The sequence below is a fragment of the Chanos chanos genome, chromosome 1, assembly GCF_902362185.1.
Source record: "Chanos chanos chromosome 1, fChaCha1.1, whole genome shotgun sequence".
In the NCBI taxonomy this organism is placed as follows: Eukaryota; Metazoa; Chordata; class Actinopteri; order Gonorynchiformes; family Chanidae; genus Chanos; species Chanos chanos.
The window spans coordinates 38752888-38777561 of NC_044495.1; the positions used below are offsets into that span (position 1 = coordinate 38752888).

Genomic DNA, 24674 nt, shown 5'->3' on the forward strand with positions numbered 1-24674 from the left:
TCTGCCGCCTGTGAGCGGACAACACGGGAGTTACAAAAAACAGCCACCTCGCTTCAAAGGCCTGGCAGCTGAATCTGGGACAGAGATTAAGTTCTGTCACTCTGAAAAATAGCGGGGTTTTTTTTTTTTGCATGAGTAATAGGGTGGAGAGTTGGCTTGATTTACGCTGTACCAGGACCAAGCCAATTGTTCAAAAGAAAGATTTTCAACGCAATTGTTTTAAAATCGTGATTAAACATCATTAGCAGCCTTCATGTTTTTTTTTTTCTTTAGAGAACCTCGCAAAATGAACGGTGTACTTTGTATTTCAAGTAACATAAAGTACACCATTTTACACACACACACACACACACCACTTAGACCGATTCAGGAGAAGCCTTTAGTGTCTGTATTTCTCTTAGAGTAAAACCAGAAACATGGTTTAAGAAAATATGTAAGACCCAGTCATGGCCATGATATGTATTTGCTGAAAAACAAACAAATGAGCAAACAGAAAGAAAAAAATGTTTTACAAATTATTTTATTAATCCTTGCCTGTTTCTTTCTTTCTTTTTTTTTTGTACTTTCACTTTCATATTTACTAGCACATGGAGAGACAGCTCATTATTTCAGGAAAATAAAAGTAAATCTTTTGTTTTATTTGTTTATTTTTTTTCCTTCTTTTTTTTCGTGCTCTACCGCTTGTCTTTTTTTTCCCTTCCCTTTTCTCCTCTTCAGGCAGCTGAGGAATGTGGAGGAATTTGAGAGGAGATAAAGCAAACAGTGGAGGTTACAGTCTGAGAGACTTTTTATTGGTTCTGTCTCTCTGATCATTTGGAGAAGAGAGCGCGCTGTGAGTTCCTGTGTTGTGACTCTTGTCAGGTGGATTGAAAGCGGTCAGGACCCGCGAGTAGGTTACTCTGTGGTCAACCGAACCATCGAGAAGAAAAAAAAGATCGACGCTACCCCTTGAGCTAACACATCTGCCCAGCAAATACTTCCCTTCACTTAGTCTGTAATTCACAGTTTCAGATGGAAAAGAAAACACTCAAAATAAGCATTAACCTCCAAAGCAATGTTAGAATAGAATCATTCGGCAACACGAGAGGTACAAATTTAGCTGCGTCAGGCCAAATCATAAAAAGAAAGAAAGAAGAAGGAGAAGAAGAAAAAAAGAACAAAGTAGATATTTTCCAACAACTTTTAAATGGCATGAATCATAGTAGCTTCATGTTTCCTGACTCAGCTACAACATCTGACTTTCCATGAGGTTGTTTTTTTTTCTCTGAAATAAGCAGATCAACACCCCTATTTACTGATACCGCAACCGCAGGGCGAGTCTCACAGAGGCAGCCAGCACCATACGCCAACAGCTGAAACCAAAAATATCAACCTCCCAACTCAAGCAGCAGTGTCAAAAGTCAGCAGATTAACATTGACAAACGTCACAGACAAGAAATGGCGCTGGGTATAGTTTTATGATTGGTCCGTTAGTAGGAGTAACACGGTGCAGATCACATTGGAAAAAATACAGGGTACTGACTGTTACGTGACCATAAACAACATATTTAGTATAAAGAAATAAACACTCACTCCAAGGCAATATATTTTAATTTACAAAAAAAAAAAAAAAAGAAATAATAATAATAAATTAGTCAGAAACTGATAATAGCAACAACGACTAAGAGGGATATCACAATATTTCACATCTCAACAGCAACAGCGACGAAATGATAAAGTACATCGACATTTTCTTTTTCGGAAATGGAAACTCATACAATGCAGGGTTGAGACAGGGCGTGGCACTTCCAGCTGTTTCCTTAAGGGGGCGCTGTGGGCAGAGATGAGGACAGAGCTCTGACCTCCCGTTCCCGCATCGGCGTGATCAGGTTGCGGTTCGGTGAGAGAGCGGAGAGACGGCGTGAAGGGGAAGATCTAAATGGCTAGCTGTAGCTTAGTCAGGTTCCTCTGGTGCATGTTATGGTGTCGGACAAGTTCATCAGATCTGGCAAACTTCTTCTGACAGTTGGGCCATCTGCAGTTGAAGGGTTTCTCACCTGAAGAAGAAAAAAATCAAACAAACAAACAAACAAAGAAAAAAATCTCTTTAGTTCACGCTCGGGGCAAAAATAGACAAATGTTAAATATGAAGAGAAGAGTAGAGTCCTAGTCTGCTCATATCAGTAAAAAAAAAAAAATTGCTTAGCCTTAAATAAATCTTGACATTAACTGAATGCAATTGTCAAAAAAGTCAACTGTCGTTCTTATAGTTAAATATTTAACAGTTACTGCTTTACCAATTTAAAGTAAAACTGCAGTCATACAGTAAACTGCAGAAGCGTACAGTATTTGATACAGAGAGGCTGACTGAAGAGGGAAGGAAAGATAATAATATGGAAAAATAAAAGGTTACGCACTTGTTTTACCTGTATGAGTCCTGGTGTGGGTCTTAAGATGATCAGACCGTGAGAACTTTCTCTGACACGTCTCGCACTGGAACGGTTTAACGCCTACGCACACGCACACACACACACACGCACACACACACAAACACACAAAGAGAGAGGGAGACAGAGAGAGAGAGAAAGGGTAGGCTACAGTGGAGGCCAGGAGGGAAGCTGTTTTTTTTTTTTTTAAGAGGCGCCAGACTAAAAGAGGAGCATTAAATCTCGTCCCTCAAATATGTATGACAAGGAGAGGATGTAGGAAGAACGGAGGCTAAGTGCCCGTTATTCGTGTGATTTGGTTGAGTGATATCCTCTGTGAAACGTTTAGGCTTTTTTTCTTTTTCTTTTTTTTTTTCATACCGTTCAGCTCAAAATTATGCTGGCCTTTTTCCCTGTGTCCTTGAGTGAAAAGTTCACACTAGCACACAGTGGAGAAAGGGCAAGAGAACAGAGATAGAGAAAGATCGGGGGCAAGAGAGAGAGAGAGAGAGAGAGAGAGAGAGGAGGAGGAGGGAAGATGGGGGGAATCAAACCTGTGTGTCTCCGTTGATGTCTCTTCAGCTGATCGGAGCGGGAGAACCTGCGGCCACAATCTGTGAAGTCGCACTGATAAGGCTTCTCACCTGTAACGTTGAACCAAAAAACCCGAGATGTCTCTCACACAGAAATCTGAAAACACTACAAGAAATCTGTAACGCTGGAATTTTCTACAGCGATGAAAATGTATGAACTTGTAGACAGGGTTGTAACTGCAGCGAGGCACCTCACCTGTGTGTTTACGGCTGTGCATCTGTAAGTGAGAGAGTTTGAAATATCTCTTGTTACATCCGGGGTACGCACACATGAACGGCCTCTTCTCGTTGGTTTCTGAGGAGCGCACGATGGCGGGAGCGATACCAGGAACTCGGCGGACGTCCTGTGACAAAAGAGAGTTTCCACACACAGTTTCAAGTTCAGGGTTAAGAATACAGCCAGAAATAGCATACAAGACCTACAACAATACTTTACTTCACAGAGACAAACCAAATTCTTTTGAAGTGCTGTAGTCAAGCATGAGAACCCCTTAGCAACGCGAACCCAATCTCGACCAGAGCTCAGGCTGCACGCCTGTGTTCCTGGTCACCATTTGAAAAAAGAATAATAAAAAAAAAAACCCCAGCTAACATTGATTAGCTTTAGCGAAAGGTACTCATTAGGGCAGAATTAGCTGTGAAATGATCTCTAAACGTGCGCCGTTAGTCATGGACGTTGGGCAGACCCTATTTTGCCATCGTACCCTCCTCCTTTTTACCCTATAGCCCCATCAGTTCTTCATTAGCTAACGCTTATGATAATTGTGTCTTTATACACTAGCGCGGTAATGAATGCGCGTTGGATGCTATTGATAGGTAAATTACTAAAGTATTTTACAGCTGTTCCGCTCCGCTTCTCCACTGACCTCACGAGGACGATAAAACAACAGTCAGGAGAGGTCGTATCTCACACCCTGCTGGGCCGCGCCATCCCTTTGTCTCTCGTGTGTTGACTGAGGCGCTATCAAACTGAGTTCATCTGTTCAGATGATTTCAGTGATCTCAGCTCAGTTTTTTTCTTTCTTTCTCTTCATTTTTTTTTTTTTTTTTTTTTTTTTTGCTCCTTGTGTATATTGTTATTTTAAGTTTATTTCTGACAGATCAGCTGCAAGACTGATTTTGAGAAATTTGAATAGTGCCTCCTTCGAGGTCAAACAAAATCCTTGAACTTCTTTCGGAGCTGTTTAGCTGTCTCTTAGGCGATGAGAGAGAGAGAGAGAGAGAGAGAGAGAGAGAATGAAAGAGAGAGAGAGGTGGAGAGAGAGGTGGAGAGAGTCATCGGGACTGAACACGAACAGATCTGGAGTATCTCTGCTCTTGCGGCATTCTGACTGCTGACAGACATTAATTAAGATCTAATGATTTATTGGCACTGGGCTGTGTATGGAAACTGTATCTTTATTGCTAATGGATTTTCTGAAAGTGATTTCTCTTTTTCTCTTTTCATGCTGAAATGCCTCTCAAACGTCTCAACTGTTCTGGCAGGGACCTGCTTCCTATCGCATAGCCTTCTCGTTACGTCAGGAACTCTTTTCTTTCTGGATTTTTTTCTCTGTCTCTCTCTTTATATGTGTTTTCTTTCACATTCTCGCTTGTTTAACTGTAAAGCCTTTGCTTATTAGCTGCCAGCACTTTTGTAATCCTCTATGTCCTCACCAGAAGAAAGCGGGATTTCCAGTCGAGGATGAGCACTTTAGAGGATGTGTGTGTGAGTGTGTGTCTGCTGACCTTGGCCCTAAGAGTGTACAGAGAAATGCCAGAATGACCTGAATGTGAACTCCAGTAGTGCAAGTTTGTGTGTGTGTGTGTGTGTGTGTGTGTATGCATGTGCGTGTGTGTGAGAGTGAGAGACACAGAGAGGGAGAGAGAGAGAGAGAGAGAGAGAGAGAGACAGAGAGGGAGAGAGAGAGAGACAGAGGGAGAGAGAGGGCTAACCTGGAGGCCCCTGAAGACTCCGTGAGTATGGATTCTGTACTGAGTGCTACAGCTGTACACCATAGGTGTGTTTGGGTCACTCTCATAGCCTGCTGCATGGCTGCACAGAAAGAAACAGAAAAAGAGATTAATGAGGATGAAAATTTCTGTTGTTGTCAGTTAGAGGAGAGATTTATATTAATATGTTTTTCAATACCAGTATAAAGCATATTTACAGCATGGTAGATATGATATTCAATGATGCATGTCAAAGCGACCCAACTTTCCTTTTAGCCTTGTAATAAAAACTCAGCACGTATCAGAGGCTGAAGAAACCAACCATAAAATGCTCAGAGCTCTCGTAAGTTTTTTCAGAGCATTTTGAAAAACATCTATCCTTAAATCTATCGCTGCCTTAATGCCAAGAAGAAAAAAAGAAAAAGAAACGCAGGACCTTTCTCTGTATAAGTTACCCTGACAGTGGGGGGAAAATTGCTCTCTGCTCTGAAGAGCAATATATCCACCTCAACAATCCAAGGTAGAGCATGTTAGAGAGATGAACGACTAACTTTGGTCCCCTCTCACCTAAATTTATTCTTGAGTCCGGGCGGTATTCTGCCCCCTTTCCATGACCCTGGATTAACATGTGCGATCGCTCTCTCGTACTTTTTAAAAATTCTGTGGTTCCTTTGTGGAACAGCTCTGCGGCGTACAGGTTAACACAAAGAGAGGTTGTCGAAAAGACCAGATTCTCAACTTCATGTAAAAAAAAGAAATCAACAAAATTCTGAAATTAAAAATGTTAGTTGTAGCTTGTTAATGAGTGTTCTGGTATTTGGATTTAAAAAAAGAGAAAAAAAAAACCCTTAAATATCGTAATTTACCTATGACAAAATACAAATTTTTCCACAGGAAAAAAGGTACTTATTTTTGTCACACCCTTTTCTGGTGATTTTTTTTTGAAAGTTGGGATACATTTTGTAAATGGTTTGATGGGCATCCTGTTGAATAAATACAGAGCGGAGGTTAAAGGAAAGACAGAGCTCTCTTTGTTTTAGTGTACGTAAGGACAGCCAGACCGAAGGACAGCGCAATCTGCCTCCTGTGATAAATCGTCTAACAGTTCGTTCATTCTCTCCTCCAGACCAAGGGAGAACACCTCAGCTTTACAGCAGACGTTCAGAGCAATAGAGGAGATGGATAGATAGATGGGAGAATGGATGGGAGAGCGGTTGCGTTTGCCTTGAGAGGAGCAACGTTAACGCGGGGCCCCGCGGAGGTGAGGAAACCCAGTTGATTCCCAGCGGCCTGAATATCCCAGTTTCACTCATTTAACAGTGGATTAATCACGCCGTCGCCCTTGCCTAGACTGGCTTTTTGCAACGGGAGGGTCCTGGAGGGGTCAGAGCCTCCTCCCCTCCTAACTGAACGTGACTGCGGATCCCAGGCCTGGTCCCTGGGGTGTTCGGCCCTCTCATTGTGTGCCGATGCACTTCCACTCCTCCCCCAGTGTACATCTCCTCCTCCGGTCCAGCACTAAGTCTGGTCAAGGATGACACGCCGCATGGGAAATATATGACAGGATGCATTTCTCCAGCCAGACAAAACAGGAGGCTGGCTAATTCGACCTGCGCGTATCGCTAGCTCTGGCACAAACACCAAACATTTTGGTTTTTTGTTTTTTTTTTTGGGGGGGGGGGGTCGTTGGAAAAGTTTCAATATAATATAAATAAACTGAGAACTCCCTTCAGTATTCCTAAATTTGGATTTTTTTTCCTTTTCTTGGGACAGCTAACCATCTACACAAAAATCTATGAAAATCTAAATATGTTTCATAAAAATCCTAATTAACAAATATTAATATGTGCAAGATAGTGGATGAGTTTTTGGGAATGTATTTATTTTTTTTTTTTTCGTAAGCAACAAAACATTTCTCACTTGTCTAGGAGCACTCTCTCTCTCTTTTTTAAAACACTGTGTTTCCCGTATGAGTGACTGGTCAAACATAAGATTTAAAGGACAGAGGAGGCCTGTAGCAGCCCAGTGGTTCTTCTGAGCCCAACAGAGAGAAGGAGCTGATACCAATCCAGACGAAAGAAGAATTTGTCAGATGACGGGAGCAGGTCAAGGCGACGTTACCTCTTAATAGTGGAAGCCAGCGTGTTCACAGGATTCCATGCCATGCACTCCAGCTGAGACGTCATTTGGTATAAATTATCACTGCTAGGATTTAGAAAAACAAAAACAACAAAAAAAAAAAGAGAGAGAGAGAGATCTGTTCATTTTCTTTGACTGCTAGCAGTGGGGAGCATTACTTATTAATAGAGAGAGAAGAGAAAAAAAAAAGAAAAGAAGAAAAAACTCCTCTGTTGGAGGATCAGAATGTTGTGATTGAAAAATGGCCAGTCTTTTGACAGGTGCATCCTGGGTAACGGCTTAATGAATGCGTCACGCGTACAAAAAAGAGACGTTCCCAACACCAGCAGGGTGATCGGTTAATCAAATTTGGTTCGTCCCTCAGACTGAGTAACCCCATCCTTTATTAAACGCCAGGCTGAAGAGTCCATTACTTAACCTGCCAGGTGCTTACCCAAACACATAGTCAAGATTTATCTGGAGCTCCCTTGACATCATACCATTTCATCACTGCGCTGGCGTTCGAGCGGTATGCACCGGTGCCTGGTACTTGTTACGGGCTACGGCTAACGAGTTACAGTATCTCGCAGCTTCACCCAGCGTTTCCTCTGACATAATTAAAGAAGAAGAATTGTTCGGACCTGGCTCGTGTATCACACACCTTTTGAAAACAAAGCATGTGTTGAAACAGAGATATCGACGTCCACTTCGGTTGTGGGTCTTTTTTGGAGGTTTCAGTTTTGCCTCCCCAACCCCCAAACTCTTGTCAGTTTGACTCTAAAGGGCAGTGACTAAACTGTTAGTTATGGTTTGAATGAAGGCTATCGTGTTTAGATAAACTGAATGTCAGTCATATGGGGAAGAACACACGGTGCTCAGTCACAGCTCTGTAAAGAACATAAACGATCGGAGGGATTTTAAGGATTTTGTATGTCCGTCTTTATTGTTTACAGGGTAGCAGTAACCTGTCGCTGGCTTCTGGTTTTGATAAGTGGATGTGTTTTTATTTCATCCACCTTGAAATAGCTGAAAACAGCCGGGCTGAGCCGCAGACTGTGTAAATACAGGGCTGTTGGTACCAGGCATTTGATTAGAGAGCTTGAGCGCTGGTTTGATTTGAGTATTCCCAGCCCCTAGTTTCGCTGATATCAGACTGTTTATGACAGCACAGAAAGCAGGAACTGGAAATTCGACGTTAAAAGTGCATAAATTGGACCTGACTTAAGGTTTCTTATCAACCACAACTCCGTTATTTTGAATCTTTATGTTCGCCCAAGCCGAAAAACAACATGTCGAAAGCATTTGAGGAATGCAAGCTCATTTCGTGGTGTCTTGAGCTTGTACTGTACCATTTTTTTTTCTTTTTTTTTTTCTCCTTTTCTGCAGTAGCGAGGGGAACTCCTTCTGAGGACGGCTAGCCCTTTATCGAGATGAGGAATTTCTGAACTGTTAGAAGAAGCAAAACTGGTAGCGGATTAGAGAGTTTACTTTGGCCAGTAATACACAGAGACCGAGCCACTGACCTATGATAAAACTCAGCTACAGCATACAGACACACACGACAGAAACAGGCCTTGATTTAACAAGCTCCCCGTCATCAATTACAGTTATACTAACGGACACTGCAAGCCATAACAGTACTGCTGATGTTATTATTTACAACATATTTAACATGACCCCGCATAACTGTGTTTATTGTACAGCATGTTTCAAGTATTATCCAATCATGTTAAAAGAAGGTAATCTCTACAAATGTTTTTCATACAGTGCAACAGGAAGCACCTAATTATTTTCTAAAATTATTGTTGTGTAAAAGTTTTTTTTTTGTTTTTTTTTTTAAATCTGGGTAGGGCTGTCGATTTTAATCGGCAGGAAATTAAGTGACGACAAAAATATGATTGATGATTTTATATGCACTTCCTGTCTGAAAAAGACCAGCGCTGGCCCCATTTTTTCTCCCACTTCCTCCCTCCACTGAAGACCGGCCACGTTCAATGGCATCCTGACTTTACGGAGACACAGTGAACGAAACGAACCCACTACTGTTGGATTGTTACACAAGGTTCACCAATTAAAACTTTCACACAAGTGCACACCCTGTACGTGCTGTTCCTCTTAAATCTTGGGTACGCGAGGGCAAAAAAAAAAAAGCCCTCAAAGTTGAATTTTTCTCTGCCCGCATGTATGTGTGTTCAGTTTTGCAATTTTTTTTTTTCTTACCACACTTAGATGAAATATGAGAGGCCAGGTCAAACGTTCCCATATGGGAAAATATATCATGCAAACAATTTTGTTCATAAAAAAACAAACACATCTCATAAGATAATTATATTCTAACTATTTGTCAAATGTGAGTGGTAGAGCTGAGTTATATGTCAGCCTGTATGATTCTGAGGTGTGTGCTCATTTTAAGGACCACTGCATGATAAATATTTGGTTGAAATAGACATATAATATAACTGTTACATTTAACATATATAAAATGAATCACCATGAGACACAAATAAGACACCCAATAAGGCACAAATAAACAACAATGTAAAAATAAAAGTAAAAAATAAAAATTCTCAATTTACAAGCTATTCCCCAACAAGGCTTGTTTTTTCCCCCTTTCATTAGAGGGATACCAGCTTAATTTTGACAAGTATAATTTTATTAAAAGATACATAATCTATATATAATTTTCATGTTTGATGGGAGGAGAGAGACAGAGTTTGCGACATGGCTGGGAGGTGGGCTGATAGAGGAGTGTTACAGCTCAGTGGTGTGTTTACTGAGGTTTTGTACAGACTCCTACCTGTTATAGGGGTTCCTGAGGAGCAGAGCCTGGCTCCCCGTACAGCTGTCAGAGGGAGTGTGACAGCTATAGACTGGAGGAGGGACGGGATACTGCTGCTCACCTGAACACATACACACATTTCTGTATCAGAAAACAAACTCTCTAAATACTAATTACAAGCACACACACACACACACACGTACACATATAAATGCATTCACACACACATACACACACACACACAGTCTCACACACACAAAACTGGTACTTCCAGGGTATTTTGTTTTGCATTTCGCTGAGCTGATGAAAAATGTCCTGTGTACTTTTTGAAGTCTCAGATGGAGATGAGCATGAGTGCTTGAATGCTTTCTGTATCATAACTTTTTCTGTCCTAATGAAACGCATGGCCGAGCGGAGCGTTCCTGCATTCTCCTCAGAGAGGGAATCCGAGAGCCGAGGGGGAGGTGGGGGGTGGGGAGCAGCCGGGAGACGCAGCCGAGTACGTTCAGCAGTTATAAAAACAATGCTCTCCTCTTTGAAGCCATAAAGCACACAGAAAGTCTCTCCTTCTCCTTATTTTCAAAGTGCAAATGAAGGATCTGCTCTCTGACTCAGCCCGGCCCGATGTTGTAAATTGGTCCCATGGTAGTTCTAAACATTCCTAAAGTCTCTGGGACCGCCGCTCCTTCCAGTGATCTACTCCGACGGAGAATCTCAACGTTTACAGTGTTTAAACAAATGCACACAACACCCTGTTTGTTGTGTATGGACATTAGGCTCAGTGGGACGTGTAAGAAGAGAGTGGACGTGAGCATAGCTGGTCGATGTGAATACTTTTTTTTTTCCCATCGAGGGAAATGAGAAATGGTGCGTAATTCTAACTGTGGCTAAATAGCTCAGGATGTCGCATTAGTAAATGCACATAATACACAGTCTTTGTTCCAGTGTGCTCATGTTTTAAATAGTGAAGTTAATCTGCCCCCTCCACACACACACACACACACACACACAAACAAACAAACAAACTAACACACATACACAGCTGCATTCGAACATTAACTCTCGCTTATAAACACACACACACACACACACACACACACACACACACATAAATAGGCATGAATAGATGAGAGAGAGAGAGAGAGAGAGAGAGAGAGAGACAGACAGACACAGGGAGAGAGAGAGAGAGAGAGAGAGAGAGAGAGAACCAGATACACAGAATGTAAAACACAGAAAGTGAGACTTTTTGTTTACCAAGGTTGGGCGGCTGTGAGATGGGGTCTTCGTGTTTGAAGGAATGGTTGGGAAACTGCGTGGCATGATGTGAAGGTGTGTGTCCGTAACTGGGGGCTCCTTCAAAACTAACCGCATTGTAACCTGCAAAAGAGACGCCAATATGTTTCAAATAACCAGCTAAGAGGCAATCTATTGTGTCAGTTTTATATATCATTTCACAGAAAAATCACAAATGCAGCAGTTTTGGACAGTAAGGTTTAAAACAGCTACAAGTGTCTTATTTACTGCGACACATAAATACAGTCATTTCCGTGAGAGCGTAAACTATTATATAAAGTCTGAGGTTTACCATAACATTTATTATTATTAGAAGATTTTTATCATTTACATTACAGATGCACGAAAATAATGTCATTGCAGATATTACATGACACTAACATGTGTTGTTACTATGTAATTACACACAAATGTGGAACATTTAAATGTAACGTGACTTTCCACAACAATACCATTAAAAGTAAAAAAGTTATACAGAATGGATCATAAGCCGACAGCATTTATGATTGTGTTTCTCTCCATGGTTAATGAGCAGATAATGCCTTCCCTCTCCCCAATATTCAGCCCCCTGACCCCCAAGCCCCCCCCCCAATCTGACCCCCCCCCCCCGTCCATTCTCTTCAGGCCCCAGCGGGGGTGAGAGAGAGAGCATCCTGAGAGAAAACAAACTGCGTCAGGACAGCGCAGGAGAGAGAGAGAACCGACAGCAGGTTTAAGGGGGTTGAGTCATGCCCGGGCCTGACCCCGGGGCTCAGTCCGCCTCATAAATAAAGCTATCTCAACAAAACCTCCATTAATTACAGCCCACCACTTTCACCTCCTCACAAAGAAACTCATTAAAGATGGCTATTTCTCTTCCATTTCGCCAGCTCCTTCTCTGGAGCGACTGATCTGACTCCGGCAGCAGGAGGGGAGGAGATCTGTGGGTGTGAAAGCATCTGAAGGTTCACCTTTTTTTTTTTTTATTAATTTGGGGGGTGGGGGGTGGGGAGGGGGGTGCGGGTGGCACTACCCTCAGTTTCAGCATAGCACCGCTGTAGTGCGCCATGGCTGGTAAGAATGAAAAGGGAGATATCTTCTGTATCTTCTGTTTAGTAGTGATCAATTTCAGTGATAGGAGAAACGTTTGTGGTTAAATGCAGTTGAAACAACAAGTTAAAACATGTTTTGTTCATATTTTGGCCTTTTGGTATTTGGTGTATCTGTGAAAAAAGTGCCAGTGTTTGAAAACTATCTCAACTTTTTTTAATTTTTTTTTTTTTTTACTTTTCACAGTAGAAGACTGTAATGTATTACAAAGTTTTCCAACATGCGAAGCGAAGCAGTCTTAATGAGAACAAATAAATACTACATCTGTGCTATGTAGTGTTTGTCCTGGACTTTCATTGAAATATTTCATTTGTTTAATTCATTTTATTTACTTAATTTAATGCAATATCTCTTGAGAGGCTGCATAAATTGAGAGGAACAATGACAACCTTTATTGTTAACGTTTCATTCATCTTAATTTTTAGTGAGGTTACATTGTGAGTGTAGGCCGAAACATAGCTTTTTTTATAGCGCATGCTAAAAGAAAAATTGTTATGAAAAATTGTATATTCAATATATATTTGTGTTATTATTAAAATTAATTTAAAATATGAGAATCATTTGGCAAAAGAAAAGAACTTCAGATAATAAGCAATTTTTTTATAAAAAGCTATTTACGCATTGAGGTATCATGATTTGCTACCCTCAGATTATAGTGCATAACTGTAGGTGATTCATTTTCTATGCACCTCATTTTGCAAAGCCTTTATGTACTAATATGAACCTTTGCAAACCACTCTCTCTTCATATAATGTACTAGTATGGAGAATTGGTGAGAAAAAAGAAATGTATTGCATATCAGTGTATTAATGTACAATCTTTCAGATACCACTGAACTCTACAATTTTTTATCTGGATAATCTCAGATATGACTCATATAAATCTTATAAATGTTCTTAATTTGCATAATGATTTTTTATTGTTTCATTATATACTATGAATAGTCTACATGCAAATAGTGATATAATATATGCAAATACTGCAAAAAAAAGTGCAAGTGAATGTACACTGTACAAAGTAATTCAGTTCTACGCACCGAATCTGTGTTTTTAGATGCACACGCCTCTCCCATTCTCTTCTATTGTGTTTATTTTCCAGCCTGGTCTATGACCACGAGAGACACATGCGTGGAGAAACTATGTGGTCACAGTGACTTTTGGGAGGACCTCCAACATGTAAGTACATGAAATGCCCTTAATCTGCTTCTGACTGAGCCACACATGAAACTTGTGCAATATCACGGTTGGATTTTGAAATTGCTTTTTGCTGTTTTCATTTGACCGATCCTCATATCAAAGCAGATTACTAAAGCGTAAGGGAGTGGATGAGAATTACACAGATGATTTCAGTTCTCCTCTGAATATGGATAATATGGGCAAATGACCTGCATGGGAGACTTTTCATAAACAGACAAAATTATAGGCGTTCCCCCCAATTAGACAGTTTGAACTTGGCCCTCTGGGTTTGGTGATGAATGTGATATACTGTTTGTGAGATATATCTGAAATCTTCAAATCGGGTTCAGCAGAGTGAAGCTGCATTGTGAGGTGAATTATTGTACTCGGGAAACTGTTGTTGGGTTTATGAATGTGCTTGTACTGTTTCACTTGGTACAATCTCATCAAACTATCAGTTTTCATTGTCACTGTTAAATGACAACTGTCAGCTCATGCTCGGAGATTTTGCATATGCAAAACTCATTGATGAAAACTCCCTAATGTTTAGTTGGAAAGCTTTTATCTCGTTAGATAGATTAAGGTCAAATAATGAACATATAAAGTTAATTTGTAATCTGGAAATCAAAAATTATTATTATTAATAATAATAATAATAATAATAATAATAATAATAATAACTTAATTAATTAATAAATAAAATGTATCACATTATCCTCAAATGGATCATGGGAATTTTGTTTTTTTTTGACAGGTGAATTTTGCTTAGTCAGTCAAGTTGTGAGTTTACACTAACACTAACAACAAAAGAAACCTACAGTAATTAAACCACAGCTGAATCCTAATGCATTGTAAGCTATTTTTAATTCAGAGCATCGGTAATAAGGTTTAAAATGCTTTATTGAACAAAAAATAGCTTGATAATCATGTTAAGGTAATTGATTCAATATTAGTTTTTACTTGTTTCAAATGTTAAAATTTGGTTGTTATGGATGACCTGGTTAGAGCAATCAGCAATAGATTGAATGCGATATTTAATCGTGGCTTTCATGAACTTCACTACCTGCATGACCTTAATCTGTCTTAGTTCCTCTGTCTGCTCTAAGATCTCTGTCCACTTTTTTTATTCACAATTCAAAGACAACACAAGGTAGACTATCAACTACATGCATTATTTCACTAACAATGTAAGGACAGCTTTTCAGAGTAATAAAGTCAATTAAGCTTAAATTATATGACAATAAGCTACCAATTAATACACAGCATATGATAAACTCACAAATTGCATTTGTGTGTGGTTTTTTGCTTAAGGCAGGAACAACACACCTCCCTGGCCCATCACAGATATTGGCACTGTCCTTTACAGCACTTATAGCAGTTACAGGGTGTTAGACAGTGGATGCTTGCTCTTACCCTGATTCCTAGAGGTCTGCTGACTGTCCATGCAGTTGGACAGGTAAGGGCTATTGCTGAACATTCTGGGCTGGGTAGGTGGTGGCTGGCTGGCTGCCGGGGTCCCAAAAGCCCCATACCTGCAGGCCCCAGTGCCAGTGAACTGGCCGGAAAAGTGTACGGTGAAGGCGCTCAGGCCGCAGTGAGGGTCTTCGTGGGGGTCTGTCGTACCCCAGTTCGGTTCTTGTTTGATGAAGGAGCTGTAGGGGGTCCCAGTGTGGAAGTCCAGCACTGGTGCCCACTGTGGGGCGCTGCTGACGGGCAGGGCACAGTTTCCGTTTCCCCCAGGCAGCGGCGGCACGGGTGGCAGCAGGGTGTTAAGGTCACGCACATCTGAACCCATTGCCAGGCCGAGATCACACCAGAAGACCCTTCAAAACTTCAGCGCTGAGCAAGAAATCCTGTCTTTAGAGTTCAAGACTAAAGTCCAGTGTAATGTTCAGAAAAAGCTTAAGTCCAGCACAACCTCATTGCTAAGAGCGGTGTCAAGATTGGCGAATTTTTGTTCGACACCACAAAAGAGGTTCCAGAAAACGTGAAGGTGAAACAAAACCAACCCAGCTCCGGAGTGCTCTTTTGTCAAAGTCCTTGTGGAACTGGAGAAAGACAGAGTGAAAGAGAGAGAGAGGGAGAGAGATGGTTGAGAGGGGAGGTCCCAGCAGGAGAGAGTTCTTGTGGCTCTGTGAATGGATGGAGAAAGTGGGAGCGGAGGAGAGGAGTAGCTCCTTTACTCGTGCGTCTGTTTTCTTTGGAGGCCAGAACGCTCAAATAGAGCTCTGTCGAGGAGCTAGGGGGGAGGAGCCGAGGCCCGCGAGCAATAGAGAAGAGTTACACTCCATTCATTTGCAGCTCAAGACTACATGTCTGTTTGTATAGCACCCACTGCGCACACCGCGCGTTCGAATAATTCCAGTCGGAAAGCGTCTGTGCATCTGTGCGCTGTGAGGCTTGGAATGTTCGAAATTTCAAAGCAGTTTTTTTTGCACATCCGTTTCATTTATTCTTTTCACTGCCAAATTGCACATTTGAGCTAAAACCTAATGAAGGAATGCAGAACTGCATTATTTCAAAATAACTTATAGAAACGGATTGGTTAATAATTTACCTTTCACTAATAGCCTAGGAGAAAAATCTTTTGTTTTTGCTTTCTTTCTATCTTTGTCTCTTTTTTACATTTGTCAAGTCAAGCACATTTATCAACGCAGGTTAAAAATTGCCCGTAAACTGAACGTGTTATATCTTTATCTCTAATAATATACATTCATTGTATTCTTTCGTTCTTTCTTCCCTTACCTAACGGTATTATTTCTTATCTGTGTTGTTGGGTGTCTACCATTTCTCGCCGATGTCATCATCCTCCTCATCATCATCATCATCATCATCATCATTATTATTATTATTATTATTATTATTATTGTTGTTGTTGTTGTTGTTTTTGTTGTTGTTGTTCTTGTTGTTATTATTCTTGTTCTTGTTCTTGTTCTTGCTGTTCTTGTTCTTGTCCCTGTTGTTCTTGTTGTTGAAAGTTTACTTCGACGCAAAATGCTGCGGTATCTCAAGATAATTATGAAGACCTCTCAAAGGAAAGCAGTAATTTGGACTATAATTTCGTTTGACACAGATGAAGTCGCTGACCGGTGATATGCAGTTACGTACGAGACCTTCTGCTATATATCCGTTAACGCGCTTAATAATCCATACAAACACGTTAGATATGTACATTATGTATAAAATTAAATCAATTTTATGTTTAAAAATTAAACTATGTGGATTAAATATAAACTTACAATGGATCATCTAAACAGTGAAGGCTTTGACATTTAAAATCCAGGGTAAATAAATACCCCTCACGACCCGAGTGAGATTACTTTACTGGAGAAACTGGGTGAATGCAGTAACGAAACAGAGTAAAAGAACATGATGCACTTTTTGCACCAGTTTACAGATAAACACATCTGATCACATCTGTCCACTTCTGGCGCACTGCGTATATTTTTAATGCGCAACATGCATAATCTGCCTATACTTTTAACGCGCAACATGCAAAAAGTATGCAAGTACCTTTTGAAATTTCGATTTTTAAATAGCATATCTAAATTACAAATAGACAAAAACAGCAACAATGACGACGACAACAATAACAGTAATAATAATAATAATAATAATAATAATAATAATAATAATAAACGCAGTCATGTATTTAAAGTTCTATATACTCTGCACTAAATCCGTATTTTCCGAGTTTCTGCTTAATTATTTTGCCATAGTTACGTAATCACGCAAGACTGCATATCTGTCAAGAGTCAATCTTTTTTTAATCTGTAAAAACTGGGTTTGGTTTGCCTTAATATATACCGTGCGTTGTTTCGTTAGACTTTGAGGAGAGCGATAGTGCTCTTACTATTTGAAAGGTTTCACAATCATAAGATTCCAATTTTAAAAAATTTAGATGGATGTTTGCGCTGGACCATTACGGTAATTTATCTACTTTACCTACTAACGAACTAGCCCTGTTCAGCCATCAGTGACCGTACATTCAACATAAGACAACTCACAAAATAATAGACTAATATTAGAAGGGAATCTTAGTTAAATAAAACGAGACAAGACAATCGTAAGTAAAAACAATCAGCAATAGCTTAGTAATTACTAACTGCGATGCTTGGATAAAGCTGATTTAAAGTTCAGAGTTGGCGTTCGTGAGTTCCTCCAAAACCATCTTTGATTTGGGCAGCGGTTGCACCTCAGTACGTAACGGCCTACGGTTGGCCGCATCGTTTTCATCACCGAGGGCTTAAGATTCAAGAGTGTCAAACGGAAGAGTGTTTCTTTTTGTTTAGATAACACAAAGACTCTTATCAGTTTATTAAAAAGTGAGGCCAGCTCGATACGAGACACGGTCGCAGGTGTTGCGTGGTAGTTACAGTTTTCCTGAGACCTACTAACAGTCAAATGCAAATACACAACTGTATTTTCCACGTTTCCTTCGAAGGAAATATGACTTTGACAGGACTTTGGACAAAGGGATCAGTTTCGTTTGTCCTCTGGTGACAGATAGACTGCTTGAGAAGAGAAAACATGCACATGGAGAGGGATGAAGAGTGAATGTGTGTGTGTGTGTGTGTGTGTGTGTGTGTGTGTGTGTGAGAGAGAGAGAGAGAGAGAGAGAGAGATGGGCCAATTCACAATGAACTTAGGTGCCCTAACCAAATGAAACTCTTCTTGAAAAGAAAAGAAATGAGCCCATATGCAAATATGTGGTATGAATTGGAACAAGAACTGGAATGAGTGTGAGCTTGAATATAACACAGTGTAACCTTTCACAAAAAAGAAGGAAGTTTCCTTCTCCTACACACACTCCCTCAAAAAGGGCAGTCCACTCTCTTAACCTCTGGTTTATATTCTGGAGGGAGGAATATTGCTGGACCTCAGTTGCCTTTCCTCACTTAGTAGATATTACAACAAGCCTAAAAACAGAGGCTTGTAATGACACATTTGTCCATCTTATTATAGCATTACCTACATTACTTTCATTCACAGCAACAGATAAGCATCATTTGTGCTACTCCTTACAACTACAAAAAAAAAACAACAACCCACAAACTGTTTCAGTCATCTGCCAGGACCTTGGTCGTTGCAGTTACTGTGTGTCATTTGTGAGTGAGTCAACAGTGTTCAGTGGAAAGAGGAGGTGACATACTGAAACTTGAATTCAATAAGAAACATAATTCAATAAGTAACTGAACCAATACATTTAAAAAGATTTTTAAACTTGCCAATACATCTGTAAGCTTCATGCAGTGATAGATATTAAAGGAATTATTCCCAAACAATTACACATCATTTGTTTATTAACCGCCAGGCTGAGAGCGGTCCTCGCGATAATTTCCCCTTCCTCCTCCCTAAAAGTAATTTCTCATAAAGATTTTCATATTGGCTCCAAGCCACCAAAAACGACACTTGTTCAGTGTATCCCTAAAGAATGGGCTCTATTTTAAACAGCGGTGATGAAAAATATTAAATGGGTGTCTATTGTTTTTTTTTTTGTTTCTGTTTTTTTTTTTTTTTTTTCACCGACACCATTTTCGCTGAACGTTGTAGCTATCTTGTTACCAATTAGACATGATACGTCTCAATTTGTCCAAGCCGTGGGCCTAGGCTGAAACCGGAAGCTCTGGCCCAAAAGCATTGGTTGTGGATACGAGGCTCTCATTAAATTGATGAGCTGAGATCTGCTGTTACTTTACCATCTGGAATTCTAGTCTGAGTCTGTGCTGAAAGCTGCTGACCCAGGATTCAACTTTTCAACTCGGGGAGAGGAGCGAAAGGAGAATAAAAAAAGAGAGAGAGAGGGAGAGAGAGAGAGAGTGAGAGAGAGGCAGAGAGAGAGAAAGAAAAGGCCTGTCATGTTGGCTGAAGTCACTGTGTCAAAGTCTTTTATCTTGCCATCAACTCCAGTGCTTGAAATAAGTTTGAGGTGAGCCAAGTTAAGTTCTCTAAAGCAATGCTAAAAAAGAGAAGAATCCATAGTCAAGGGAATTAACTAACTTAGCTTTAGGGAGTTGGACACTCTCCCTTTGTAATGTAGCTGATCCAACACAATGTTATGGATGAAGATGTAAGTCAGTGTAGATGCCACATTCGCCCTGGATATATAAATTCCTAGGAAAAGGAGAAAAAAATGTAATAATAAAAAAGAAAAAAAAAAGACAAAAACAAACAAACATAAAAACCTTAGATTGGACAGCATAAGTATAGTGGGGGCAATGTTGTCCTTTACATATACATAAGCAGTCCAGATCGTTGAAAAACTGAAATTAAAAGTCGAAATGAAAAGGTCACACTCTTAACATAACTCTATCCAGCTTCTTCTTTCTCCACTCTGAAAAAGGATCGTAGGTTTCTCTAGCGTTCCCAGAGGAACACAAAGGCATTTTGTAGCTGTACAAAGACCCATTTCTACAAAAAAGGCAGTAAAAATAATTGCTCCCATGGATATTAAAAAGCATTTTTTTACCCTACTTCATAAACAACAAATTATCTTAAAATAAAACCTGACTTTTACCCAAGTGCTTTCTGGGCTTTAGAATAACACACTGGTCCAAGTGACCCTGAAAACATATTGTTTTTCTAAAATCCTGCAGATGCATCAAAGCGAATCGGACTTCAAGGTGGAAGCTCCCGTAACTTCATTTATACAAGAAGACTAATTGATAGCCCCATATGACTTTGACTGTTTAGATGAATTTTGATCACAGATCCTCGGCGGACCTTTTAAAGGAAATGAGGAATATTGTTGGTCATCCGTGACGGAGGACGCAGAAGTTTGAAGACGCTTGTGGAGACTTGAGATAACAGTTGCTTTTTTTGGAAGCAACAATTTATGTAAAAGAAAAAAAAAGAGGAGGTGCAGAGTTTGCTCAAATGTTATAAAGTGGACGGCTGAAGGGACAATAGTGCTCAAATGTAACAGATGTAGCAAAAGTGACAGAAAACATTCTGGGTTTGTCAAAGCAATACAGCGTCCATGAGTCAGGCATTTGTGGTCAAATGAATCGTCCTTTTTGTCATCTTCATCACTGTCATGCTCATCATCGAAATCATCTTGAGCAACACTTTGGGGTTTTTTTTTTTTGTTGTTGTTTTTTCTTGGCCAAACTTGACAATGTTATAACATTTGACATGAAATTTCCCATGTTCACTTTCAAACAATGTTTCTCTGTTCACACTACGAACACACACACGCGCGCGCACATGCAAACTTTCACTCTCCTCCTCTCTTTTTTTAAACTGACATTGAAATTCACACAGTGCACTGTGAAGCATTCGCACAGGCCCCGAACCAACTGTTTAATGTTATATGTCTATCTCAATTCACTTCAAAGTCGGCCTGCCGTAAATGGACAGTTAAGATAAAGAAGATGGGTATTCCAGGGAGATGAAGCTTTCTTTTGTTCAACAACTGGAACACAGACTTGGCTAACTCCCTCTCTATTTTATCTGCTGATACGAGGGGTCCGTTCACAGCAGTGCAGCTGCCCTGGTAGGAACGCAGGGCTAGGAGAGCGCTAAAAACATGACACAGGTGGCTTGGACGAGCATCCAAGTATCTCCTGGGTCAGTCTGAACATTGATACAATCATCTCTTCATTCACAAAGTCCAACAAAGGGAGAGGCCAAATGGTCTTGAACCCTGAGAGTTCAGGGAACATTTGGACAACAGCCTTTTTTCTTTCTTTCTTTCTCTTTCTTTCTTTCTTTCTTTCTTTCTTTCTTTTTATTTATTTATTTATTTATTTATTAGCTACATTGCCTCGCTATTGGCCTGGAAGTTTGTTCTTTCTTTTTTTTTACAAAGCATGTGTAGAGAGAGGACGGTCTTAAACATAACATGCGCAGGTGGCGGTAGATTTGTGAAGAATGGTAGATAAGACCAAGAAATCAGACTTGTTTAAGACTCGCTGAAGTATTTAAAACACTGGCTCGCCTTCAAAAGGCAGAACGGAGAGAAATTCAGTGTTTTTAAAGCGGATATGGGAAGCCATCCAACATTACTTAAACACAGAGGCTATCAGAGCACACCGGGCAACAGGGTGTCAACCCAAATGGTACTACCAGCTGCAAGACCATTAATTAAAGCATCTTGGTATGGTTGTATTACAACAACCTTGAAAATGTGAGGAAAAAAATCACACACTAGATTTAATTGGAAACCCCGGGGACATTCCAGAATGATTGTTATTATTTAAGCCTTCAAAAACTGGGTTTACCGTTTTACTCCCCCACCCACCCACCCACCTTTTCTTCTTCTTTTTTATTTTTGTCTGGAAGAAAAACAACATTAGTAACATCTCATTTTATCTAAAGAGTAAACATCAGTTATAGATCTCACTTTATTTTTGTATTTTAAAGATAAACCATCGTTTTGTCTCTGCTCTGTGATAGTCTAGGACTACAAATAAATGAAGTGTATCATGTGCTTTGTTCCACAAATAGAGCAAAATGAAACACTTGGAGGAAAAGAAAGCACCCTCTTATAATGAAACTCAGAGTTATACGTTCTAAGAACACACTATCAATCTTTGCAGATGATTTTTTTTTTCAACTCTTCCACTTCAGTTTATGGGGAGGGAGAAGCTCGACAGAAAAGACTGGCTTGGGTCCAAGAAAGAGCAAAAATTATGTTTGTTCGGGACATTTCTTCAAAGATAGTATCTTTTGTGTTTGAACGCCACAGTATGAGTTTAGTAGGAATCCAATACCAAGCCTACAAATCACAGCGGGATGCTTATCTTCTGCCAAACGTAGAGTGCTGAACTGAGCAGCATGTCAGACTCTCTACAGCCAGAGGATCAAAATCTGGTAATAATAAATGCGGAGCTCGGATTAGTTTGATAAAAGCCAAAGTGTTACAGTGTTTAAAATGAAAATACCACCACCAAGGACAAGGGTTCATTGTGGTACATGATGTCTGACTGAGGTTGTTTTTTTCCCATTTTTTTTTGGTCATGTTTTGGTTAGTACACTCATGACTCATTTGCAGGTGACAATGACCGCAGATGACAACGGCCCAGGGCTGTTGTTGTGGTGTGTGTGTGTGTGTGTGTGTGTGTGTGCTGATGTGGTTTGCTATGTTGTGTTCCAACAGTTGCTGTCTCAGCTCTACTTAAGGAAACATTCAGTTTTTTTTGTCCTATCTGTGTCTATGCAAACTGTCCAACTGGCACTTAATACACAAAACTCAGCAGTTGCTAACAGTTAGCTAGGTGCAGCTAACTTAGCAAGGCCTCTCTCTCTCCCTCTCTCTCTCTTGCAAAGATCATTTGGCAAAGAACCAAGCATGAATACAGTAACATGGAAAGAGATGTCTCTGACTGCGTCTGGGTTCATCGGCTGGTCAACACCATGAGGGACTTTCCAGAGGAGAGAATTTAGTGACTGATATAATTTCCCATTAAAATCACATATTGCCTTGAGAAACAATTGAAACAATGGTAGAAAGAGATATACGTTGTGTTGTAGACTGTTGAATGTGTGATGTGTGTGTGTGTGTGTGTGTGTGTGTGTGTGTGAGTGTGTGTGTGTGTGTGTGTGTGGTGGGGGTGACTTTGCAAATTTCACTAATTGTTGTGTGAGTTTAAGAATGAAAGAATTCCCTATTTTGCTGTGGTTTATACTTGTAATTATGAGCAGCGTGAGGAAACTGTAATAAAAATATGAATAAAATCTTTTAACTTTATTCAGAGTGATTTACAAGACAACAAAGCTTAACTACAGAACACTCCTAACAACCAGTGTTGTTTTTCTCTTGGCTGGGGCTCGTGGTCTAACTCACTAGATAAACACGACTGAGAGTGTAAAAAAAAGTGATCCATCATTGTGCACTGCCATTGTAGTGCGTTGAAGACTGATTAGGTAGAAGTGAGTTAAATCATTTGAATTCCTGCTGTTCTCTGGCCCTTTGCTCTTTAGATTAAGATGAAAAGGCTGTGCATTCCTCATTTGATAATTAATGATGTAATGTGTGTAAAAGTGAAAAACAGTCACCTTACACCATGGCAGTCTTGGATGAAGCTGGATCCACTCCTTGGTGATATGTGTATTACAGTGTAACGTTATTTTTGAATGTATTTATTTATTTGATCAACGTTGAATTTGTAGTATGGGAGAAATGTGAGAGGTGAACGTCCTCTCACTAACACAGAGGCATACTTCTGTTTAAGTACTCGGAAGTCATAAAATATCATTGCAAAGCCCGATATGAATGATTACAAAAATAAACAAAGCGAGTGAATAAATCAACGTTTTTGTTAGCAAAGATAAAGATGGAAAAAGAAAGAAAAAATGGAACAGTGGCACCAATACGCCAGGAACTGAGCTGATTCCAATCTGAAGAACTTTGACCTCATTTTTTTTCTGTCATCTGACAGGTCATTAAAGGTTGAACTGGTGGTCATTTTTCTAGCAGTTAAGGATAAATAAAGATAATTGCTTCCCATTGAATATTTTAAAACCGATTTACTGGAAGACTGTGGTTAAATAACATTTACCACTTCTTATACCAGTATGACTCAAATATAACTTAATCAGTTACAAGAGAATCTGGTCTTTCAAAATTCACCCTTGTGCCAAGAGAACAAATTTAAAAAGAGATAAAAAAAAAAAACAATGCTTGTAACTAGAAAAGAGAGAAAACCCACACATATATCCCATTTTGTTAAAATCTAACTCACCACACTCCCCTGAGAGAGAGAGAGAGAGAGAGAGAGAGAGAGAGAGAGAGAGAGAGAGAGAGCTAGAGAGCTAGTCATTTGGGGTGTCTATTGGTTCACTTATGCAAAAAAAAAGAAAAGAAAAAAAAGAAAGAAAGAAGGTGATGGAAGGCACCTGCTCTGGTGGGTAGTGCTATCCCGTCACTGAAACCCTCAATCAGGATACACGTTATGATGAACGGGAGTCTGGAGACAAGGTGTCTCGCCCTTCAGCATACCAGTGACTTACTCAGACATAGCCGTGTCTGATGAGAACCTGAGTCAGTGGGAACCAGCAGGAGTCCCACAACACTGAAAACTGAGAAGGACTTTTCAGAGACAACTGCTTTGGGATCAAACCAGTCAAAACGGTACTAATTTTGGCCTGGTCTCATTACAGAGCAGTTAAAAAGAATAAGTAGATTGTACCCCAAACCATTTAATGAAGACAGAATTAATGAGCAGGACACTTGTGGTCCTCCCACTACACACACACACACACACACACAGATAGAATACTGGAACAGAACCACTGAGAGGTTTTGCTCATTGTTGAGGAGCAGTCAGGGGTCAGAGGTCACTTTGTG

The 24674-nt window shown here is 40.1% G+C and overlaps 1 protein-coding gene across 5 annotated transcripts; it reads right to left on the bottom strand.

The window, feature by feature from the left end:
• Positions 1-1894: 1894 nt before the first annotated feature.
• Positions 1895-15327, bottom strand: wt1a (WT1 transcription factor a). Of its 5 annotated transcripts, none has more exons than XM_030772258.1 (9): positions 14798-15327; positions 11082-11204; positions 9846-9948; positions 7052-7132; positions 4934-5033; positions 3195-3342; positions 2960-3049; positions 2406-2489; positions 1895-2036 (listed from the first exon to the last, which is right to left on the bottom strand). In XM_030772258.1, exons 1-9 carry the CDS (start codon positions 15177-15179, stop codon positions 1915-1917), a joined length of 1233 nt encoding a protein of 410 aa, XP_030628118.1. In that variant the 5' UTR covers positions 15180-15327; the 3' UTR covers positions 1895-1914. The 5 variants fall into 5 exon arrangements, with proteins under 5 accessions (XP_030628118.1, XP_030628109.1, XP_030628101.1 ...); XM_030772249.1 differs by having other exon boundaries at positions 2397-2489; XM_030772241.1 differs by having other exon boundaries at positions 2397-2489; positions 7052-7135.
• Positions 15328-24674: the final 9347 nt, after the last annotated feature.